Source organism: Centruroides sculpturatus, unplaced genomic scaffold (genome assembly GCF_000671375.1).
Source record: "Centruroides sculpturatus isolate CEXI.00-Female unplaced genomic scaffold, Cexi_2.0 scaffold348, whole genome shotgun sequence".
Classification (NCBI taxonomy): Eukaryota; Metazoa; Arthropoda; class Arachnida; order Scorpiones; family Buthidae; genus Centruroides; species Centruroides sculpturatus.
The window spans coordinates 475,475-495,775 of NW_019384859.1; the positions used below are offsets into that span (position 1 = coordinate 475,475).

General features: G+C 25.3%; 1 protein-coding gene across 1 annotated transcript; it reads left to right on the forward strand.

Moving 5' to 3' along the window:
• The first annotated feature begins 17,502 nt into the window (after nt 1-17,502).
• LOC111630633 lies at nt 17,503-18,245 on the forward strand. The gene is made up of 2 exons (XM_023374770.1): nt 17,503-17,610; nt 17,687-18,245. Exons 1-2 carry the CDS (start codon nt 17,608-17,610, stop codon nt 18,110-18,112), a joined length of 429 nt encoding a protein of 142 aa, XP_023230538.1. The 5' UTR covers nt 17,503-17,607; the 3' UTR covers nt 18,113-18,245.
• The last annotated feature ends 2,056 nt before the right edge of the window (nt 18,246-20,301 follow it).

Below are 20,301 nucleotides of genomic sequence, written 5' to 3' on the forward strand. Positions count from 1 at the left end.
ATTAACCCTTTACAGCCTGGATAGTATTATCATTTTGTAAAGTAGTTTATTCTTCAGCATATTGTTTTTCAACATAATGATCTGAAATGTTTTTCTGCTCTCATTCTTCACTATCTAGTAGACCCTATAAAGATTCAAAAGTGGTTTGTGTCATAAAAACCGAATGTAATCCTACTCCACTTGTTGAGAGATATAATAATTTTAACTTAATACTTATTTTTCATTTTTTAATATTACATAAAGTTTATTTGCATCGGCACATTTAAATTATGTTTTTACTCAGTGCAAACAAAAATTAATGAAATTATATAATAATATACATAAAAAATGAACAAAAATAGATCTTAAAAATAATTATATTTTGAATTAATACTCATCCTAATATTAAGAAGATATTAGAAAACCATTAATTATATTTAATGTTATATTACAAAAAAAAAAAATCATTCGGAATAAAAAAGAGAAAGAGAGAAAACAAAGATGACGCTGTGTTAACGCAGATTGCCCTTCTGCACTGAATAGTAAATTCAGTTGAAGCACACCAGTGAAACTGGAAACTGAGTTACTATGTTGTAAATATTTATTTCAGAAGTTTTATGACTGAACTGAAAATGAGAGTCGAAAATGTCATACGAAATTAGAACGTTTGCTGAATGGTGGTGATGTTTTTCATTGTTTTTGTTTCGTTGAATAAAATCATTATTAACAAATAATAATTTTCATTTAAGTCGAAGAAAATGCTGTTATAATTTTAAATTTATTTTAAATATTAAACCAATAAATTAAATTGTATAATTTAATATAATAATTAAAAATTTAGTCGACTGAATAAGAAAACTATAAACGTATAATATTTTTTCTGTCTGCTTTTTAGAAAAAAAAAAAAGTTATGCATTATCTATAGGTTATTTATACTAATTTAAACATTGGGCATCTTTCTTCTATGGGCATCTTTTTGTTCCAATTTTTTAGTATATATCTATCTTATTCTAATCTTGAAGCATCTCTTCCTTACTATATAATTACTGATTCTAAAGCATCTTTAATTCTGTCTTTACATTCTTTAGTAATCATTTCTTCAGATTATCTTTCATGTAGTATGTTATGTATTGGAATTACTAAATAAATATAGATTTATAAGCCTGAATATAAAAATGAATAATAAGTTAATTTATCTACATGATATTATGTAATACATTTTAGGATAAAAGTAATAATATTTCACATTTAAATGAAAATAACTAAAACTAAAAAAAAATTAATTTTAGATTTTCTCATTATTGATTACTTTCTCTTTACTTTTAATATAGCAAACATTTTGTTGTTCGAGAGAAATTAAAATGTAGAACACATTCAGATAAGAGCACATTATGCAATATTTATAATCATTACCACAGCGATACATAGATATTGTAAGTTTATTAATAATTAAAATGCTCTGCGCTCAAAATCAAGTGATACATCATCCATTGAGTAATTTATTGATAAGAAAAAGTAGCAGAAATATATTAATTACTTTAATTAAGTTGTCGAATGAGTGACTTTTCTGAAAGATCTTTTTTTAAAGATGAGATTTAAAGAATAAAATAGGATTCTTTTCGTTTGAAACTATTGATTGAAAGCAAATTTCCGCAGGTAACCAACCCGTCCCTGTGGCGCCTTTTGTATGTTACTTGGGTTAGAGTGATGAGTCAACTCTGTTCAAGCGATATTGTAAAGACACGAAATCAATGGCTCTTCTAGTTATTTCGCTTTATGAAAAACGCCACTAGTGATTTTAGCCTACTTCAAAAATCTAATATTATGTAATATTTTTAAAAAGTTTAAGAGTGGCGAGCTACAAAATTACCTCGAAATATTTATCGTACATAAAATTTACATGTATGTTGTGCTATTCAGTAAGAAAACTTCCATTTAAAAAGATGTCTTTCAATATTGCTATCGTCAAATATTCTCATAGCGCGTCGCATCAAAGGTACAGTATTCATGCGATGTGAAAAACATTGAGAATCTATAAATTGTTTTATCACTACTAGAAATAATTTAAGAATAAAATAAATTATTGATCATTATGATTATTTTTGCTGTATAAAATATGTAGCCGAAATAATTACAAGAAGCGCGTTGCAAGCTAACTTACACAACGACTCGTCAAGACGTGTGAGAGAAAAATTGTTTGCTGTTTTCTACAATTGGTTTATTAAATTCGAAAACTAAAAATAAAATAGAAACAATAAATATATAAATAAATGATAATGATCGTTAGAGCTTCATTAAAATGATTGTATTTCAATTATACGTTGGTTGATAACTCACTGTTGCAAGTGCTAGCAGGATAAGCATTTCAACGGACAATTATTGTTATAATTCAGATATATTAACATAATAGAGAGAATATATTACAACTTTGCTTCAAAAGTGACACAAAAAATATAGGTTTCTAGAAAAATACAAGAAATTGTTTTTTAACAACAAAAACGACGATTGATTCTGGTTTTATGAGCATTATTCTTATTGCTGAAAAATCTGATTAACAATATAGTGTTTGTCATTATGCTTAAAAAGTTATTCTTGCATTTTATTAGAAACTTGCATTTTTTAGTTATGTCACTTTTGAAACAACGGCGCGATATGTGCCATATGCAACTGAACGCAAAGCAACAATAGATGACCATATCAAATATATCAATTTTTACATTAAACTTGAAATTTTCAAAAGAAAGTGTTTTCTAATATTTAAAAAGCTTGCTATTTAACAAAAATATAAAATAAAATAAGTTGAAACTTTGAATCATTGACATTGAAAACTAGAATTTTTCTTTAAAGCTGAATGACTACAGTCGCACGCGATGCCACACATAAAATCGCGACGCGTGCACATAAATAACACTCATATTTTTTTCCAAAATTTTATTAAATTTATATTGATTTTAAATGTGAAATTAACTAAAAATTTACATATTTAAATATAATAAACAATTTAAATTATATAATTCAGTTTTAAAGCAAAATGTTTTCGCCAAAGGAATTTTATAATTTTATTTTAATATCATTCTAATAAAGTGTATAAATTGGTTTAAAGTTATAAATCATGTTAAACCTTTTAAATGTCATAGGTATATTTTATATAATATTTTAAAGTATTTTATTATTATTATTATATTCTTTGATGAATTTTTCGGATTATCGATTTAGCAATTACTTGTACAATTTTCTTTATTCTTCGAGTGGTACGCTTAATTTTTATTATACTTATTGGTAAAGTTATAATTTTAAAAAATTTATCTGAAAAAATAATTTAATATCTTAAGCTACAAATATGTTATGCAACATTTTATTATTTTATTTGAAGATTAAGTTGATTTACAAACTCGAAAAGACATTAGCGTGACAGATGACGAGGAAAGTTAAATATATCTGATGATGCCATCGATATTTATATTTGTAAATGGTAAAACTTCGTGACGAATCAACTTCAATACAAATGATTCTATCGTCTAGTAACAGACTTTTCATTCAACAGAAACTGTTTAAACTTTTCTAACAGACTTTCCGTTTTAGAAAAATAATCTAGCAACAGACTTTTCATTTAGTAGAGATCATATTGAAAGAACGTCGAATATATAAATCAAAATTTTCTTGTTTATTTTATACTTCCAGACGAATAAAGTATGTTTCCGACCGAGTAGTTTCTATGAGTTTTTTTTCCCCGTCACGGCATTAATTGGATTTTAAGAATGAAATTTAATAGTCTTTCTCCACTTACTTCACCATTCGAATTTTTATAAGCTATTTTACGAATCTAAGAATGATTTTTCCGTTCTGAGAAACAAATTTCAAAATGATTTAATATTTAAAGTTAAGGAAATAATAAAAATCATTTTCGATTGATATCTTTATTCTTATTCTAGAAACGGGTTATTGACTTTGGAATCTGTTTAGATCAGCATTCGTAATCAAAACATTAATCGATATTGATAATTTATATCTGCTGAGATATAACATGACAGCGAAGATGTCTGAAAAGAGATAGCTAAGAATAGATTTTCTCTGTAGATATCTTTATTTTTTAATGATTCTATTGATGAAAGTAACTTCTGCTTTCAGGAACTTGCGTAATTTAATTTATTATTGCGATTTTTCTGTAGTTAAACAATGTTTTACTATCGTTCCAGTGTTGTTAATGTCGGAGAGATCAAGATATTTAAGTTATTAATGTTAGCAATCTCGGGTATCTTATCGTTAGAATATTCATTATATAAACTTATAAAAATATTTATTAAAATTTTATTACAGAAAATCATAAATATAAAGCATTTAGCTTAAATTATTACATTTTATCCGTTAGACTGATGTTCTTTTCGACTTTCTTTTTTTTAGTTTTGAAGTTTCTGGAAATTAAATAAGATCGAATTTAACAAGGTATGATTTTATTTATCAGTAAAACACAAAATGTATAAAATTCATTATATTTTATACTTATATATAGTATATACATAAATACTTTATAATAAACATTTTACTCAAATGATATTATTAAATTGATAAAATTCGATTGATTTTTGGATAGGCATCTTCAGATTGATACGTGGAAAAGATCTATTGTAATTATTATTTGGTTTAAAAAAATTATTTTACTTCATGTGACAGTAAAATTATTTTTTGTAAAGAAATTTCACATAAACTGCAATTGTTTCCTTATTTTTAATCTCAAAATTTTTGAAAATAAAATTCTTATAAATTATGTTAAATAAAAAATTAATCTATATATTTTTAAATCGAATATTTTATAATTAAAAAATATTTTATTTTTCTTTATTAAAACTATAAGTTATGATATTAATTCATTTATAAGTAGACTTGATATCAATACATTTATGGACTTATATAAGCTTTACATTATAAGTCCATAAATGTATGATTTTTATCCAGAATAAAAAACCTGAAAAAAATAAAAATAATATTTTTAAAGAATGAATGTTTATTTAAAATGTAAAAGAATAATAATTTAATAAGTAAAATGCAATATAATCTATCATATTTGTATTTTAAATTATAAATTGTGTTTTTTGTTGCTTACATTATAATTCTATGAAGATCTACTCTGTATATATTACGTGGAGTGTAATAAAGAAATAATTGATGAAAATCTTTATTAAAAATATACATATAACGATATATAAATTCAGAAGATTCTTGAGAAACATGTTTATTTTATTTTAATAATTTATAATCGCAAGAAATTATATTATAAAGTTTACAAAAGTGCATACAGAGAATATGCTACATGCGTTTTTATGAATAGCTAAGAAATAAAAACGAAGCTTTGATCTAAAAATTTCTCTTAATAACTTTATTATGAAGGTTTGTTATAAGTTTTTCTTAACTTTATATTATAAACAGTTTCCAATTTTTTCAATATGGCATCGTATATCAAAGGACCGCACGTACTGTTTATAATATCGATAATCATTATCGAATGTGTCAAATGTGTTTAACAGCGTGAAAAAAATGATAGAAATATAAATTTATGGAATTTTTTTGCATCACATATATTAAAGTTGAAATGATGTTGTTTAAATAGAATATAACACATCAGATTGTCCTCCATTATAATTTGATCTTTCTAATTAAATGATGTTGACCAATACGAGTATTTTGATTCGTGTCATCACTTTTCGTGGATTTATTTATTCTGTTGAACTGCAATGTTAATTTTTTCCAGGAACGAATTATAATTTAATTATTGTAACACGGATATTTTAGTAATTAGAAAAGTCGATAAAAATGTATTATTTTCAATTTCATGTAAATTTTTTTTTTTCACTCCAGAAAGAAATAACTAAGAAAATTTCCATTACAATTCGAAAAAATTAAGCTAACCAAATTAAGTTATTAATCTTTTGATTACAACTTTTATTAAATAAAAATAAAATAGAATGATAATGCATTTAGTTAATATGCTTTGATCCTAATTTATTTTACAGAAAGTTTAATGAGCTTTGTTTTACGAAATAATAATAAATTAACAAAAACTCTTTTATTATCTGGATAACGTTTTCAAATGTCAAACAAATTACCATTAACAGCATCAATAAAATAATATCAATGGTCAGAATTTTAACTTGACAATATTTTTAAACCTCATGTGACATGTCGTAAAGATCTTGTCAAGAGCTGAGCAATCGTCATTCATCAATCGTACTTTTTTAAAATAAAGTTCAATTTTTAAAATGTTATAAATTGTTAACTGATAAGAAAAATATTTGAAGTCACCAGAATTCTACGAAATAAAAGTGAAAAGTTTCCAATATAATCAACTCAAAAACAACGAAAAGCAGAAAAAATCATTTACATAAAATATCTGATCATGCACGTTTAATAATTATGTTATAGATTTAATTAATAAGTTATCAGTCGTCATTTAAATAGTTAGTAAATTAATTAGAACATTTATTAATTTCATAATACAACAGATCATCTGCTATTTTTAAAGTTATGATCCAATTTCACAATGAGAATTTTAAAATTAAATTATTCAAACATTTTTCAAATTCCGGAAATCCAAATAATAGAAACATTATAAGAATATTTTGTATTTAAAAAATATTTAAATATTTTAACTTTTCTTTTTCAATGAAGTTCGGTTCATTGCTAAAAAAAATTATTTTACGAGTGGATGTTCATTTACTGTAATTTGTTGACGAAAGCAAAAAATTACTTCAACAGTGGCGTGTTATAGATTTATGGGGCCAGCGGAATTTGAATTAGGGATCCCACCAAAGAAAAATGTCTTCAGACATTTTTCTTCGGTGGGAATGTTTTGGGCGAAATATTTTCATATGAAAGATTGATTTAGGGCCCCATGTTAGTTAGCATGGGGCCCCAGGCAATTGCCGTTATTGCCCTTAGGATAACGCGCCATTGTACTTTAAATATCGTCTTTGGAATCTTCCAGCCAATTGTCTCTGTCTACAAATTAAATGGTAATCCTTCGTATATTATAGTAATGGTAGAAATATTATTTGTATTTATTTGTAGCCTATCAGAATGCAATTATAAATTTTATTTGCACGTTCAAAGTTGCAATATGAGAAGAGAAGAGAAAATAAATATAATCTCGTGTGTAATAGGTAGATTTTTGTTTTTACGCTAAATTATATAGACACTTTCTATGTATGAAAATAGAATTGAAAGCCGGATGTACAAGTCGGTGAAGGTGCCAGTCTATTTTGGGGAACTCGGGATCATATCCGAGCAAGAAACTTTCTAGAAATTGTTCATGGGTAGTCTGTTCCGGGAATGTCAAGTTTCGTCCCTCACCGTCCGGACGATTTTCGAACCCATCGTGGGCCTGGCCGAACTTAAGACGGAGCTGGGAAAAGGCCCTCTTAGTGTCCATAGGGAAGAAAGAGCAAAAAAAACATAAAAATAAAATTATATTTACTTCAATAACATCAGAAGAGCCATTTAAATTTAATAATTATGGAACGAAAAATGGTTCAATTTGAATCTAAGGACGCCGTCTGAATATATTTGAAAATAGCTATAATAGTGTTCAAATGGCTTAGGCCTATATAGAAAAGTTATTGTTCAGAATACATCTTTTATAAGATGTACAGTACATGCCCAATGAATAAGTTAATGAAATAAGTTCATGAAATATGTAAGAAATTGTCTGCAGAGTTGAAACTTTGATTCAGGACATAAAATGTTGCATTCAGAATATTAACTTTACTGACCTGTACATTTTGAGCGAAGCAATGACTTTACAAGGATGAGTTTCTTAATTTTCTCTTTAATTACATTGGATAAATTCTCAAACGATTTCAGTTGAATTTTCCTTCTTCTTTTTCTTTCGCCCTTAATCCAGTGAAGCCCGGGTTGAGCCATGGACCAAAGACTTCCGTCTCTTTCTCTCTTTCCACCATTCCTCTGCAAACACCACGTTTTTTTTTATTATTGAATTTTCCTAACGCTTTAAATAAAAAAAATACATATAAAATTCATATGATAGCAGACAATATACTAAATCAATGATATAGGCTACGTAAAACTGTTTGGAGATGTAATAAAGAATATGGTCTGTGTTATGTAATTTGAAACTGAATGCCCTAAAAGTGTTATATAATTTAAAATTATAAGTCTTAATGTCGTATTCCTATTTACCATAATTATCTATTATGGTTTTAATTACCAGCAAAATCTACAAACTCTAACATAAAAATAAGGGGAATCCAGAATAAGGAAGCGATCATCAATGTAATAAAAATTTCAGAATATCTTAATTATTAAAAATAAAAAAAATACATAAATACGGAGATATAAATAATATAATTATTAATTTATTTTTAAAATGTATTTTTAGGGGTAAAAAACTGAATCTAGTTTTTATAACATGATTTAAGATTATTTGAGAAAATTAAACGGTTTATTTATGTGGCGCCATCTAGTGCATAAAAATAAAAAATATTTATATATATTTTTTTAATATAGGCTATTAAATTATTAATAAAAAATTGTTTGTTTTTAATACATTATCATTTTATATGCTTATTAACTATCTAAATAAATTATTAAATATATTAGCCAATTAATAAACATTATTCAATTTCTTTCAATATATTACCGGTAAAATTTAATATAGTCTATTCTCTCGCAGTTTTGAAAGATATATCTATTTACGTTACATTAAAAATTGTACTAAAATTCATGATTTTCTTCGTATTGAGTTCTTCGAGCAACGTGACACGACACGCGAAAAAGAATAAAGGGGCCATCCATTAATTACGTGTAGGCTACAGTTTTTCAGTCATTTGCGACCTCTTCCCTCTCTGTTGTGTAGAATGATGTACTTTTCGCACCTTCCCCTCTTAAACTGTACACGTAATTAAAATTAATGGACAACCCCTAAATTGTGAACATTTCTGGATTTAGTTCTAATTAAAGTATACTAGAATTGTGAGAAAAGATAGATAATAATCTCTTAACACTAATATCTAAAAAATATATGTAATATTTAGTAACAATTAGAATTGTCCATAAATAATCTTTAATTATAATTCTGCTGTAAAATCTGTGGCTTTAAAATATTATGAATGAGATCCGTTTTCAGTAAAAAATAATAATTATTATTATTATTATAATAAAGAAATTACTTATTAAATTAATTCAGACTAAATATATTTAAAATAATAAACAATATCTTATTTCTTACAATGTGCTGTATTAGAATTTAAAGTAAATAATATAATAATAGTTATGATATTACAATATGAATATAATTAGAAACAAACATTTGTAAGTAATGTAAAGTGTTTCTAAAAGAATGGGTAGTCCTGAGATGAATGAATAACAAATTAAAGTAATATTTATATTAATTGAATAAATATATTGAAGACATATTAAAGAAATATAATTTATATTTATTAATTTTAAAATCAACGGAAAGATAAATTAATTCTGAATTTTTGCATCTTTAATGATAATGAATATCAATATTAAACTAATCAATATAATATTTCAAATGTTCAATTAAGATTTGTTTAAAATTTATTATTATTTAATAAAGTAAATGGATATGTGTAACATGTAATTTACAATATAAATAAAAATATATTTACACTTTTAATAGATACAAATTTAAATAAATTTATTTAAAAAAAAATCAATTATTTTAAAAAATAATGTGGGATTTCTTCTAATGCTTTTCTATTGTACGATAATACGTGTTTAAACTTATCAATGAAGTCAAGTCTATAATTCGCCGTTAGTACATTTCGTATTATCAGGGAAAAGAAATTTTTGTAAATAATTAAACTTTGTAATATTTAAATATAGAAAATTAAATTTATAAGCAGAATAATGGCTTTTTATTTTAAGTTATAATATTTTTATAATCAGTGAAATGCTCCTCACTACATCAGATCATAACATATTGCAAATTTGCAAGTCTAAAACACATCTAAAAATATTTTATAGAATAACATGATTAAATTCTTCTTAATAAACTTTCTATCTCGTTGTTAACATAAAGAAATGGTTATTGTCTATGGAATTTGGAACTGACGAAGTGATATCCTTTTATGTATTGCAAGAAAGCCAAACCTTTTCTGTTAATATATATTCAGATACACAAAAAATAAAATATAAAACGTATATAGAGATGTATACAAGAATATAGACATAATATACATAAAAACAAATAATATAAATACAAACATACAGTCTGAGAGAGACAGATAGATACAAACCTACAACCGGAGATCTACGTGTAACAGCGGATTCAAGTGAAGGTCAATAGGATCATTGAACTTTCTAATACCGAAATCAGGTACTATAATTTTTTTTTAAAATTCAAATAAGCAACCGGAGATCTACGTGTAACAGCGGATTCAAGTGAAGGTCAATAGGATCATTGAACTTTCTAATACCGAAATCAGGTACTATAATTTTTTTTTTAAATTCAAATAAGCATTGACTACAAGTTACAGTTGTGTTGCAGTTGTCGGTGGAATATTTTCAAAAATACGATAAATCCTGCTAAAATAAATTTTACTGAAAGTAGACTACCTCTAAATAAACTATTAAAATTTTGAAATTTGTTTAAAAAAATCACTCATAATATTCTTAAAATAATAATAATTTGATCTAAATATTAAATGTTAAGGTAATAGTTTCTTTGTGAGATAATTCATTATTAAATAAATAAATCATATAAATACAATTTCTTGTTTTAGTAAAAACTTGTTATATAACATTCAACTGTATTTTTTCAAAATTCAGTTGAATTAATATCAACTTTTTTAAATAAATAATTTTCTTATTAATAGATACGAATTCTTAAATAATTTAATAATTGTTAAATGGTGCATGCTTATTATTGAAAGTAGTAGGCATTTATGATTTATTAAAAGCTTTCTATCTTTACTAAATAATAATTATTTAATGACAAATTTAATATATTTTTTTGGGTCAACTAAAAATGGTATATATGGATATAAGTAACTTATGTGATAGCATACTATTATTAAGCATATACATTTGAAATTTTTAGCATGTAAAATTATCTATTTATGTATAATATAATCTATATAGAATAAATAGACTATTAATAATTCAGTTTGAGTTAAATTTATGCAAAGATATTCTATCTAATGATCAGTTAATATGAAAATTTGATATCAAATTAACATCATTTACTTAAAATTGATATAATATCGTATGTTTTACAACAGTAATTTTAATAACAATATTTTAAAATTTCTATATTCTTTAAGTTACTTTTTAATATTATTATTTAAGTTCGCAAGATACAACTGAATAACAATTATTATATTTATCTAATAATTTTTTGATTCTTTTTATAAAGCATTCAAGAATTTTGAATGATATTTTGCATACGTTTTTCATAAACGGTCGTAGGGCATAACGTATCTGATAGCCGAAATAACACTTTGTTATAACTCCTTATATACAAATATAATCGTATCTGACAGAAACACGAAAGTAAATATGTAGACACATAAATACAAACAGGAAATATATGCTCATACAAAAACACATATATATGTAATCAAATAGATATACCTAAAAACATATCACATATACAACAACACACACAGAGAGAAAGAGAGAGAGAGAGATAAACATATCACAAGCATAATTAATTTCTCATGAACTATGTACGCTGAGAAATTCTAAACAGTCCTATAACTTTATTTTAAAATAGAATAAACAAAATTTGATTAAAACTTCAAATTTTAAATAAATGTCCATCGATCAACAAAAGAAAAATGGCTGTTAACGACCGTATAAGGAATAAATACGAATTGTGTCATTCAAGCGTCGATTCTTATTACCCATTTTTGTACTCCACCCAAAGAAGCCAGACGCATACACTGTGCAAATAATTATTATTACAAGACAGGATATTTAATATATACTATTCACGTGATCAAAAACGCGCAACTTTTGATCTGTAACGAGCATTTAAACTGAGAAACTGCTAAAGATATTTATGATCATCGTGTCGAACTTTAACTTAAAACAGCGTATACTTGAAACAATTCATTTAAGCCAAAATTAAACTTGTACATTCAGCTGCTAAGTGTATAATTAAGCTATAATGATTAATATTACCAATTGTAGCTTAGTTGAAAATATATAATTCGATCAATAAACAATGTATAAAAAGAATAACTATTGTAAATGCGGCACAGAACGAGATTTTATATCAAGAAAAATAATTAATCATTGGTACAAAGATCATTTTTCTTTCTCAACTTGCAGGAATTCGTTTTAAACTGAAGTTATAATTATAATTTTCCTATAGACTATGGTGCATTAACTACCTTGACTCTTGACCCGTGCTTTGCAACTAACGAAGCTACTCGAGAAGGATTATAATATTGCACTTTAATAGAATAAATGTGATTCACTTTTAAATTGACTCCATTTTACAATTAAGACAACAATAAGAGTGGGTAGTCCTATTTGTATGTTAATTAATATATCAGCGCATTATGTGACGAGAAAATTATTTTTCCGTATTGTCTAGATAGGATTTTAATACATAATTTAGAATATTTTTAAATTTTTATACAGCAAAACCCTTGAAAAAACGGCTACTGACAGAAACATTAAATATGGACTTGAGAGTAATTTGACATTTATTAAAGAATTATTATAATATTATAATTTAAACGAATAAAATTCACTAAAAACTTAACAAAAATCTATGATAAATGAATAAATTTGTAAGTTTTACGATATTAATTCCTTGATAATTTGTAGACGAATGTGTAAAGTAAATCCAAACTTTTGTATAATACTCGAAAGCTGCCATATCAACTTAACTGCACTTTATAAATTCATTTATAGTTCTATAATGATCATAAGGATGATAATGACGATGGTCTGTTGATTCACGTGTATAGCATTATTCATAGGCTATCATGAAAGATTGAGACATTTTCTTGTGATTAAGAAGTCGTGTATTGAAATAGCAGTCTAAAGTGTATTAGAGTGTTATTTATGTATTCTATATGTAGCCTAGGTATTCTAATGTAGTCAAATCTATGAACAACGGCCACTGACGGAAACATAGAAAATGGCCGTTGTTGGGTGTGTCTGTTGTTTGGAGGTTACTTTGTATGCATTTTTGTTCAATGTTCCCGAAAAAATTGTTTCTGTTTAGAGGTTGTCGCTATTGGAGGTTCGACTGTATTATATTTTAGACTTTATATACCCCGTAACAATATAATTATTTAAAAGATCTGTATAGATTATTGAACTTTAGATAAATTATTAAACTTGTTTTACGATTTTATAAACTTTAAAAATATATGACAATAATAATCTTTATTTAGAATTGCTATGAAAGAATTAAATGTAAATAAATCACATGCTAATATGAGTTTTTTTTCTTAGAATCGACGATGAGTATAGCACTTTACGACGTAAAATAAGCTTAAGAAATAAATGGTAAAATAATAAATTGTCAACATTTTAACCGTGTTTTAATATTGTCAAATTTTTATTATAAATTAATAATAATATTTCATCAAAAATTTGCTGTTACAAATTGACTTACAAGTGAAAAGTTTTAATAGAATTCAAGACAAAAAAAATTATTTTCTGCTCTAGAATTACCAAAGAAAACAATTGCATAGAACTTTATAGAATTTATACACATAGAACTAAGCTAAAAATATGTAAGCCTTACACGTACTGTACATTCCATAGCCCTAAATATTTATAAGATGACAATAAAAATTGTTAAACTCTGACATCATGAAATTCTCATTTTTCATATGTTTATAATCGCTAAAAACTTAATTATGATTAATTTTCATACGCTGCGAAATTCGCAAGTTAATTAATTAAACAGCAGATTAGAATGGATCTTTTCTAAATATATATAGGCCTATATATAAAGTAATAATACGTTTTAATCAAAATTAATTGATGTAATTATACTCCTGGATAAATCAACGCGAAATGTAGAGAATCGAAGATTTAAATTCAAAGAAGACAGAATAATTACAAACAAAAAGAGAGAATAATTAAAGAGATAATTCATATTTAAAAGAGACAAATTTGATTTATATTCTTGTAAGTAAAAAAAAAACCATATTTTTAAAATATTTTTTAAAAATAATAAAACAATTAAATGAAATAATTTACTTAAAATTTCTAAAATTGTACAGAAGAAAAAATAAAACTAATTAGGAAATAAGTAGGGAGAAGTAGGGAGAAAGCTTCATATAAATAAAGAAAATATCAAAAATGTTTATTATTCTGTGAGAACAGAGAGTCGAAATAGTTCTCAGAAATTAGTAATATAAGACGTAATTAAAAATAAATAAATATGTATAAGCCTACGTATGATTTAGTAAGGCCTCAACTCCTGATAAATCATCTGCAAATGGCTTATCCTATTCACTAAATATAAATACGATTTTTATTTAATGAATAAATAAACACGCCTAATTTATTTATTCGAATCTAATAATTATAATTCTTTGAACTTTATTTTAATTTTGTGTATATAAATGCCATGGATGGAATCAAATAACTTTTACTGTATATATTTTATTTTAAGACAAGCGGATTTTGATATATTTGAACTTCAAATTAATAAGTTAAATGAAAAATACAGGAATTTATTTTATATTATGAAAATTTTCCCATTATACAGAAATGTAATTATTTATCATACTTATGTAATACAATCTCTATAAATTTGTTAATTAAATGATTTTATATTAATATAATTTTTATCAATTAATTTTTTTTTAATGAAGTAATGAGCAAAGTCTTTCACAAACTTCTTTGTATTCAGGTTTAAATGGCTAAATTTTAATATAACGAAACATTAGTGTTTAAGTATTGAAATATGAGAATTAAGGAATTTAATTTAATTTATTTTTATCAAAACTCGTTAAAATTAATAAAGTTCTAAATATTAATGGCATAAATATACACTGAATCAAACACGAAAGCACTGTTTATTTTTAGATTCATCTCAAGTAAAAGCTCATATAAAATTATTTGACATATTTATTTTTCCATTAAAAATATTTTATGAAGAAGCAGCTTCTATTTTTATAAATTCTTTAAAAATTTCATTTATAAATATCAGAAACGGCTACTGACAGAAACATTAAATATGGACTTGAGAGTANCATTTCTTATCACATATAACGCTTTAACTTAAAATTTCTGGGTAAATTCCGCACGTCATTCGAACGCGATGCAATGCGACACTGTCGATAGGGCTTATTACTTTTGTTTCAAGGTTATTTATGGATTCACATCTATAATGAATGTTTAAGAAAATATACTGCAGAATAAGGACAAAGAAATCTCCAATGTGAATAAATTTAATGAGAAATGATTGAACAGAACCTTAAACATTATTTTTAATTTTTTATCCACCAACAATCATTTTTTTGAATAGAGGATAACAAAACAAACCACCACTTTTTGAATATCTAACCCTTTATTTAACATCATTTTTAGACATATCTAACATCTTTTAAAACGCTCACTGTTTTTACATCGTCCGTCTGCGTGTTCGTCCACTTTACATCGACTCTATCTTCGAATCCATCAAGGTTAGAAGCGTCAAAATTTCAGGTTATGTTATCTTTTCTTTACATATCCACATTATTAGCAACCCATTTCAGAATCTGGGAAATTAAACTCATATCTGAAAAAGTAGGAATGTTGCTTTATCGCATAGTCACGATTTACACAAAGAAGTTTTATTTCTTAATCTTCGTATTTAATTTTATCCAATGATGATCCTGATAAACTTTAAAATTTCTTCATTTTATTCATATATATTTTTTACAATTATTTTCTCCTAATGTTATAAAATAGTTAGCTTTAAGCTGTATTATACTGAAAATACATAATGGTAATTTCAATGTTTACCACANCAATTTTTTTTAGCTCTTCTGGATATAGATTAAAAACTTTTCTTTATACTTATAACAAAATTTTGTTGTGATGTGATAAATTCATAAATACCCCAGTAATTTTATATGTTTTATGGAATATATCTTAAAATCGGATGAAAATTTTCAAATATATCCTATAAATTTACATTGATATTCTACAAAAAATGGCATTTTGTACGAGCTTCAATTTTCTTTATAAAAAGCCAAAAACATTGCCTGTATTTTAAGGAAAAATTAAAAAGCGTAATTCTTAAAAATAACTCGAATAAATTACAATAAAAATATAATAATATGAATTTAGTTTTATGTGTTTTGCCTTCAGTTAAGAAAATCATGAACTCAATTTTTAGAATTTGAATCAATATTCAAAGCAATTTCGTTGATTGTTGTAATGTTTTGGCTACAACTTAATAAATTATACTTTAAAAATATCAAGTAATTTATTATTAGATAAGAAATTAAAATGTTGAATTTTTTAAAGAATTTTTAACTTTTGAAGCGAAATGGGACTCAAAAATTATTAAAATTATAATGATGATAACTATAATAAGGTCTATTCTCGCTTTAAAAATAAAAATCCATTACTCTACAATTATTTGTGTTTTGTTAATAGAAAACAGAACATTTTATTAATTAACAATCAGATTAAACTGCTATTTAAATTCTATAGATTCATTGATTGCTAATTTAATAAATGAAATGGAAACGGATATAAATGTTATCTAAGAATAATTCTCTGCTTTATTTTTTTCTTATTAAACTCCAGTTGAGTCATAGGGAGAGAGCGGAAGGCAGTTATCTATACACTACTGATAAATTTGTGCCATTCGGTAGTAATGTGACATCATACAACGACATATCACGTGATCTAAGGTTTTTGTTTCGTTTCTTTTAAGATGGATTCGGGGGAATTTTTCATATTCACTTACTTAATGACTTTCCATCATTTAATCCTGCTTTGTTACTCTAAAATTCGCACCATTATTTTCCGAAATTTCAGGTAAATATTTATTGCATAACAGTTAAAATTTATTATTGTTATTTTTTGTTCATAATTCTTTGATGTAAACGTATTCTAAATCAATTTTCAAACATAATTCCGTAGTGAATTTTATCAAATATTGTATATTTATCATTCGTGCGGATAGACAAACGGATCGACCGACGAAACAAATAACTTAGCATTGATGATGAAATATTCTTGAATTTTGTTTTGTATTTTAAACTGAATATTTTTTTTATAGACTATGATTCTATTTATAATAATTTACAGTTTATAAGCAGCAAAAGTAAGCAGCTTACACATTTTTTAAATATAAATAACATATTTCATTAACAGCGAAGACGAGGACATTTTAAAACATTGAGTAATTAAGCTATTAAAGTAGGAAAAATAAATGTATTTTTTATTCCTTGTTTAACTCAAAGTGAATAAAATTTAACAAGTTTTTAAATAAAGCAATTTATAAGGGGATGAAAAATATCCTTTTTCAAGGTGTAATGTAGAAACTCTTACGGATGAACGCACGCGATCGTACTTCACCCCTTTACATCATTTATTGCCTTTCTCGTCACTATAAAAGGCTCGAAAATTTCAAATTTATCACACTCTCATTCAAGTCGATTGGTTGAGTTCACCATGGTAAGTAATTTACTAGATATTCTTCATCTCTACGCAGAAGAAAGTCATTACAATAGATTTTTTTTAAAATTTTCAGCATATCTACGTTATAAGTCTAGGTATTCTTCTCTTAGGAGTGGTTTCTGCAATCGATGAGACCTTAAACACTAAATCTGCCGATGAAAAAGCCGATAAACCAGATCAGTCTATCGCAGAAAGTGCGTATTACGGTCAACATCATCCTGTAGGATATGGAAATTATCCATACCATCACACTCCGTCCCTCGGGGTTCATAGCGAAATAGCTTATGCAAATCATAAGCCTATGTACAACGGATATTACTACAAAGCACCGGTTCTCGAATACTTCAAGAAACCCTATCATCACGCCGATGGTTTTGCATCCCATTTATTAAAACCATTGATGGGAAATCATGGTCATCACTATGATTACGACGGTTATAATCATGTACCTCACCATGGAAAATTTGATGAGATACCTGTTTTAAAAACCTATGCATAAATATATTTAAATGTATGATTTGCAGAAAAGCAGAATGAATACCTGTTTATGGCGGGATATGCAAAAATCTGCAACTGTTGCAAAAAAATTTGTAATATTTGTAAAGTATGGAAATTAAAAAGTTTATAACTTATTTATTTTTTTAAATTTAATTTTTATACGAAAGTTAATTTAATTTACATAAAATGCAAATGATATTTTGTTTTATTAATTCATTTCTTATCACATATAACGCTTTAACTTAAAATTTCTGGGTAAATTCCGCACGTCATTCGAACGCGATGCAATGCGACACTGTCGATAGGTAGATTAAACAAGTAAGATTTGCATTCTTTGCAATATAAAAAGAACTTCGCATGAAAAGCATTCATAATATGATGCAATTACATGCACGAGAAGTGGTTCGTAACCGGGACCGTGTTTACAAATAAGCTACAACTTAAAGCTTTATCTTACGAATAGCTCAGGCTATTTCCCCGAAAATTAATAGGATAGGCAACATCAATTAAGTCGTGACTATATATGAAGGGTTCAATTCTAAAATGAACCAATACCAAATATTTATAATTTTTCTACATTTTACGTNAATCACGTAAGTTCATAAAGCATACACAAATTAACAATAAAAACATACAATACGAACAAAAGTGTATAACTAAAAGCACAGATGTATAAAATACAAATCAAAACCAATCATATTAAAAGAACACAGAAAGACACACAGAATTATATAAGTATTAACAAACAATCATGCAAACTCAAATATGCATGAATACAGGTACACGCTTAGAAATATATGCCTCGTTTGCTCTTATGTTTGTGTACACAATTCACAGATAGAAACACACAAACAGCGGATGAGCGCTTGTATATGTCTATAAGTGTAGTTGATGATTAGTCAACTTACACAGCTGAAAATATAAACACAATTTTCGGATCCATGTCATCTAATTCAACTTTTTTCTTAAGAAAAGAATAGAAAAGAAATATTTTATAAGAATTCATTAAGAGTGTCACATGTGTACAAAGTGTAACATAACGATAATGATACGTTTTCGAGAGTGAAACAAAAGTCCGATCTAATTTTGATTATGATTTTTTAAAATGATTTACATTTGTAATTTTTTTTTTTTTTAAATATTTTACTAGGTTATTAAAAATATTTTTTAAAAATCGTTATTTAAATTCATGCTTTTTTTTTAGAAGAATAATAATTTTACTATAAATTTTAATATTTTATATTCTGTTAAGTAGGTTATAAAAAGTGAATAGATGAAAAATGTTCGTAAGAGCTGAAAAAATAAAAAAATATGTCTAACAGAAAGGTCAATTTTAAACCTTTTTGTTAAACGCATTCTCCTTTTTTTGTTTTCAGGTGCTTTTTTGCATAAATATGCATACATTTACAGTACATAATATAAAATAGGTAGAAATTATATGTTATATAATTATAGAAATTAATGATAATATATTCATTATAAATTCATTATGTAAAATATTTATGTACTCATCTTTTAAATATTTTTAAAATAAATTTTTAAAATCCTAGTTAAAACATAAATTAACTTATTAATCAGTTAAAATTATAGCCTAATTAACTTTAAAAATAATTAAATTTTTATAGTATAAAGCATTAAAATATTACGTTTTTATTCATTAGACGCTTTAAAAATACATTAAAATGTAATTAAGCAATAAAAAATTGTTATAGAACTTTTAACATAATATATGCATTAATTTTAAATTGATATCTCGATTTAATTTTTAAATGATATGCAAATTAATGATGCAAAAATTAAGGAAAAGAACTTTACGATAATCAATTTATTACTTTTATTAAATAGAAGCTATCGATCTGATCAGTATTTATTGCACCCTCGTATAAAGTTCTATATCAATGATATTGATTTCTGGTTAATGAAAGATATTGCCAATCTTAATATCTATTTTATGTGTGAGTTTCAATGATACTTATCATATTATTAGATACTTGAAGCCCGTGGGATGTTTGGCGTTTCGATTTTGGTACCATTTTATCGAAGGCTCGAGATAATCACGTGGTCAAGCCCTGTAATCTTCTTCCTTACTTTTCTTACTCTTGACTTATTCATAGCATTAACTCGTGCTTTTTCATTAAGGATATTTTAAAAATAGTTCTCGTTCTTTAACTAGTTTTTCTTATTATAACT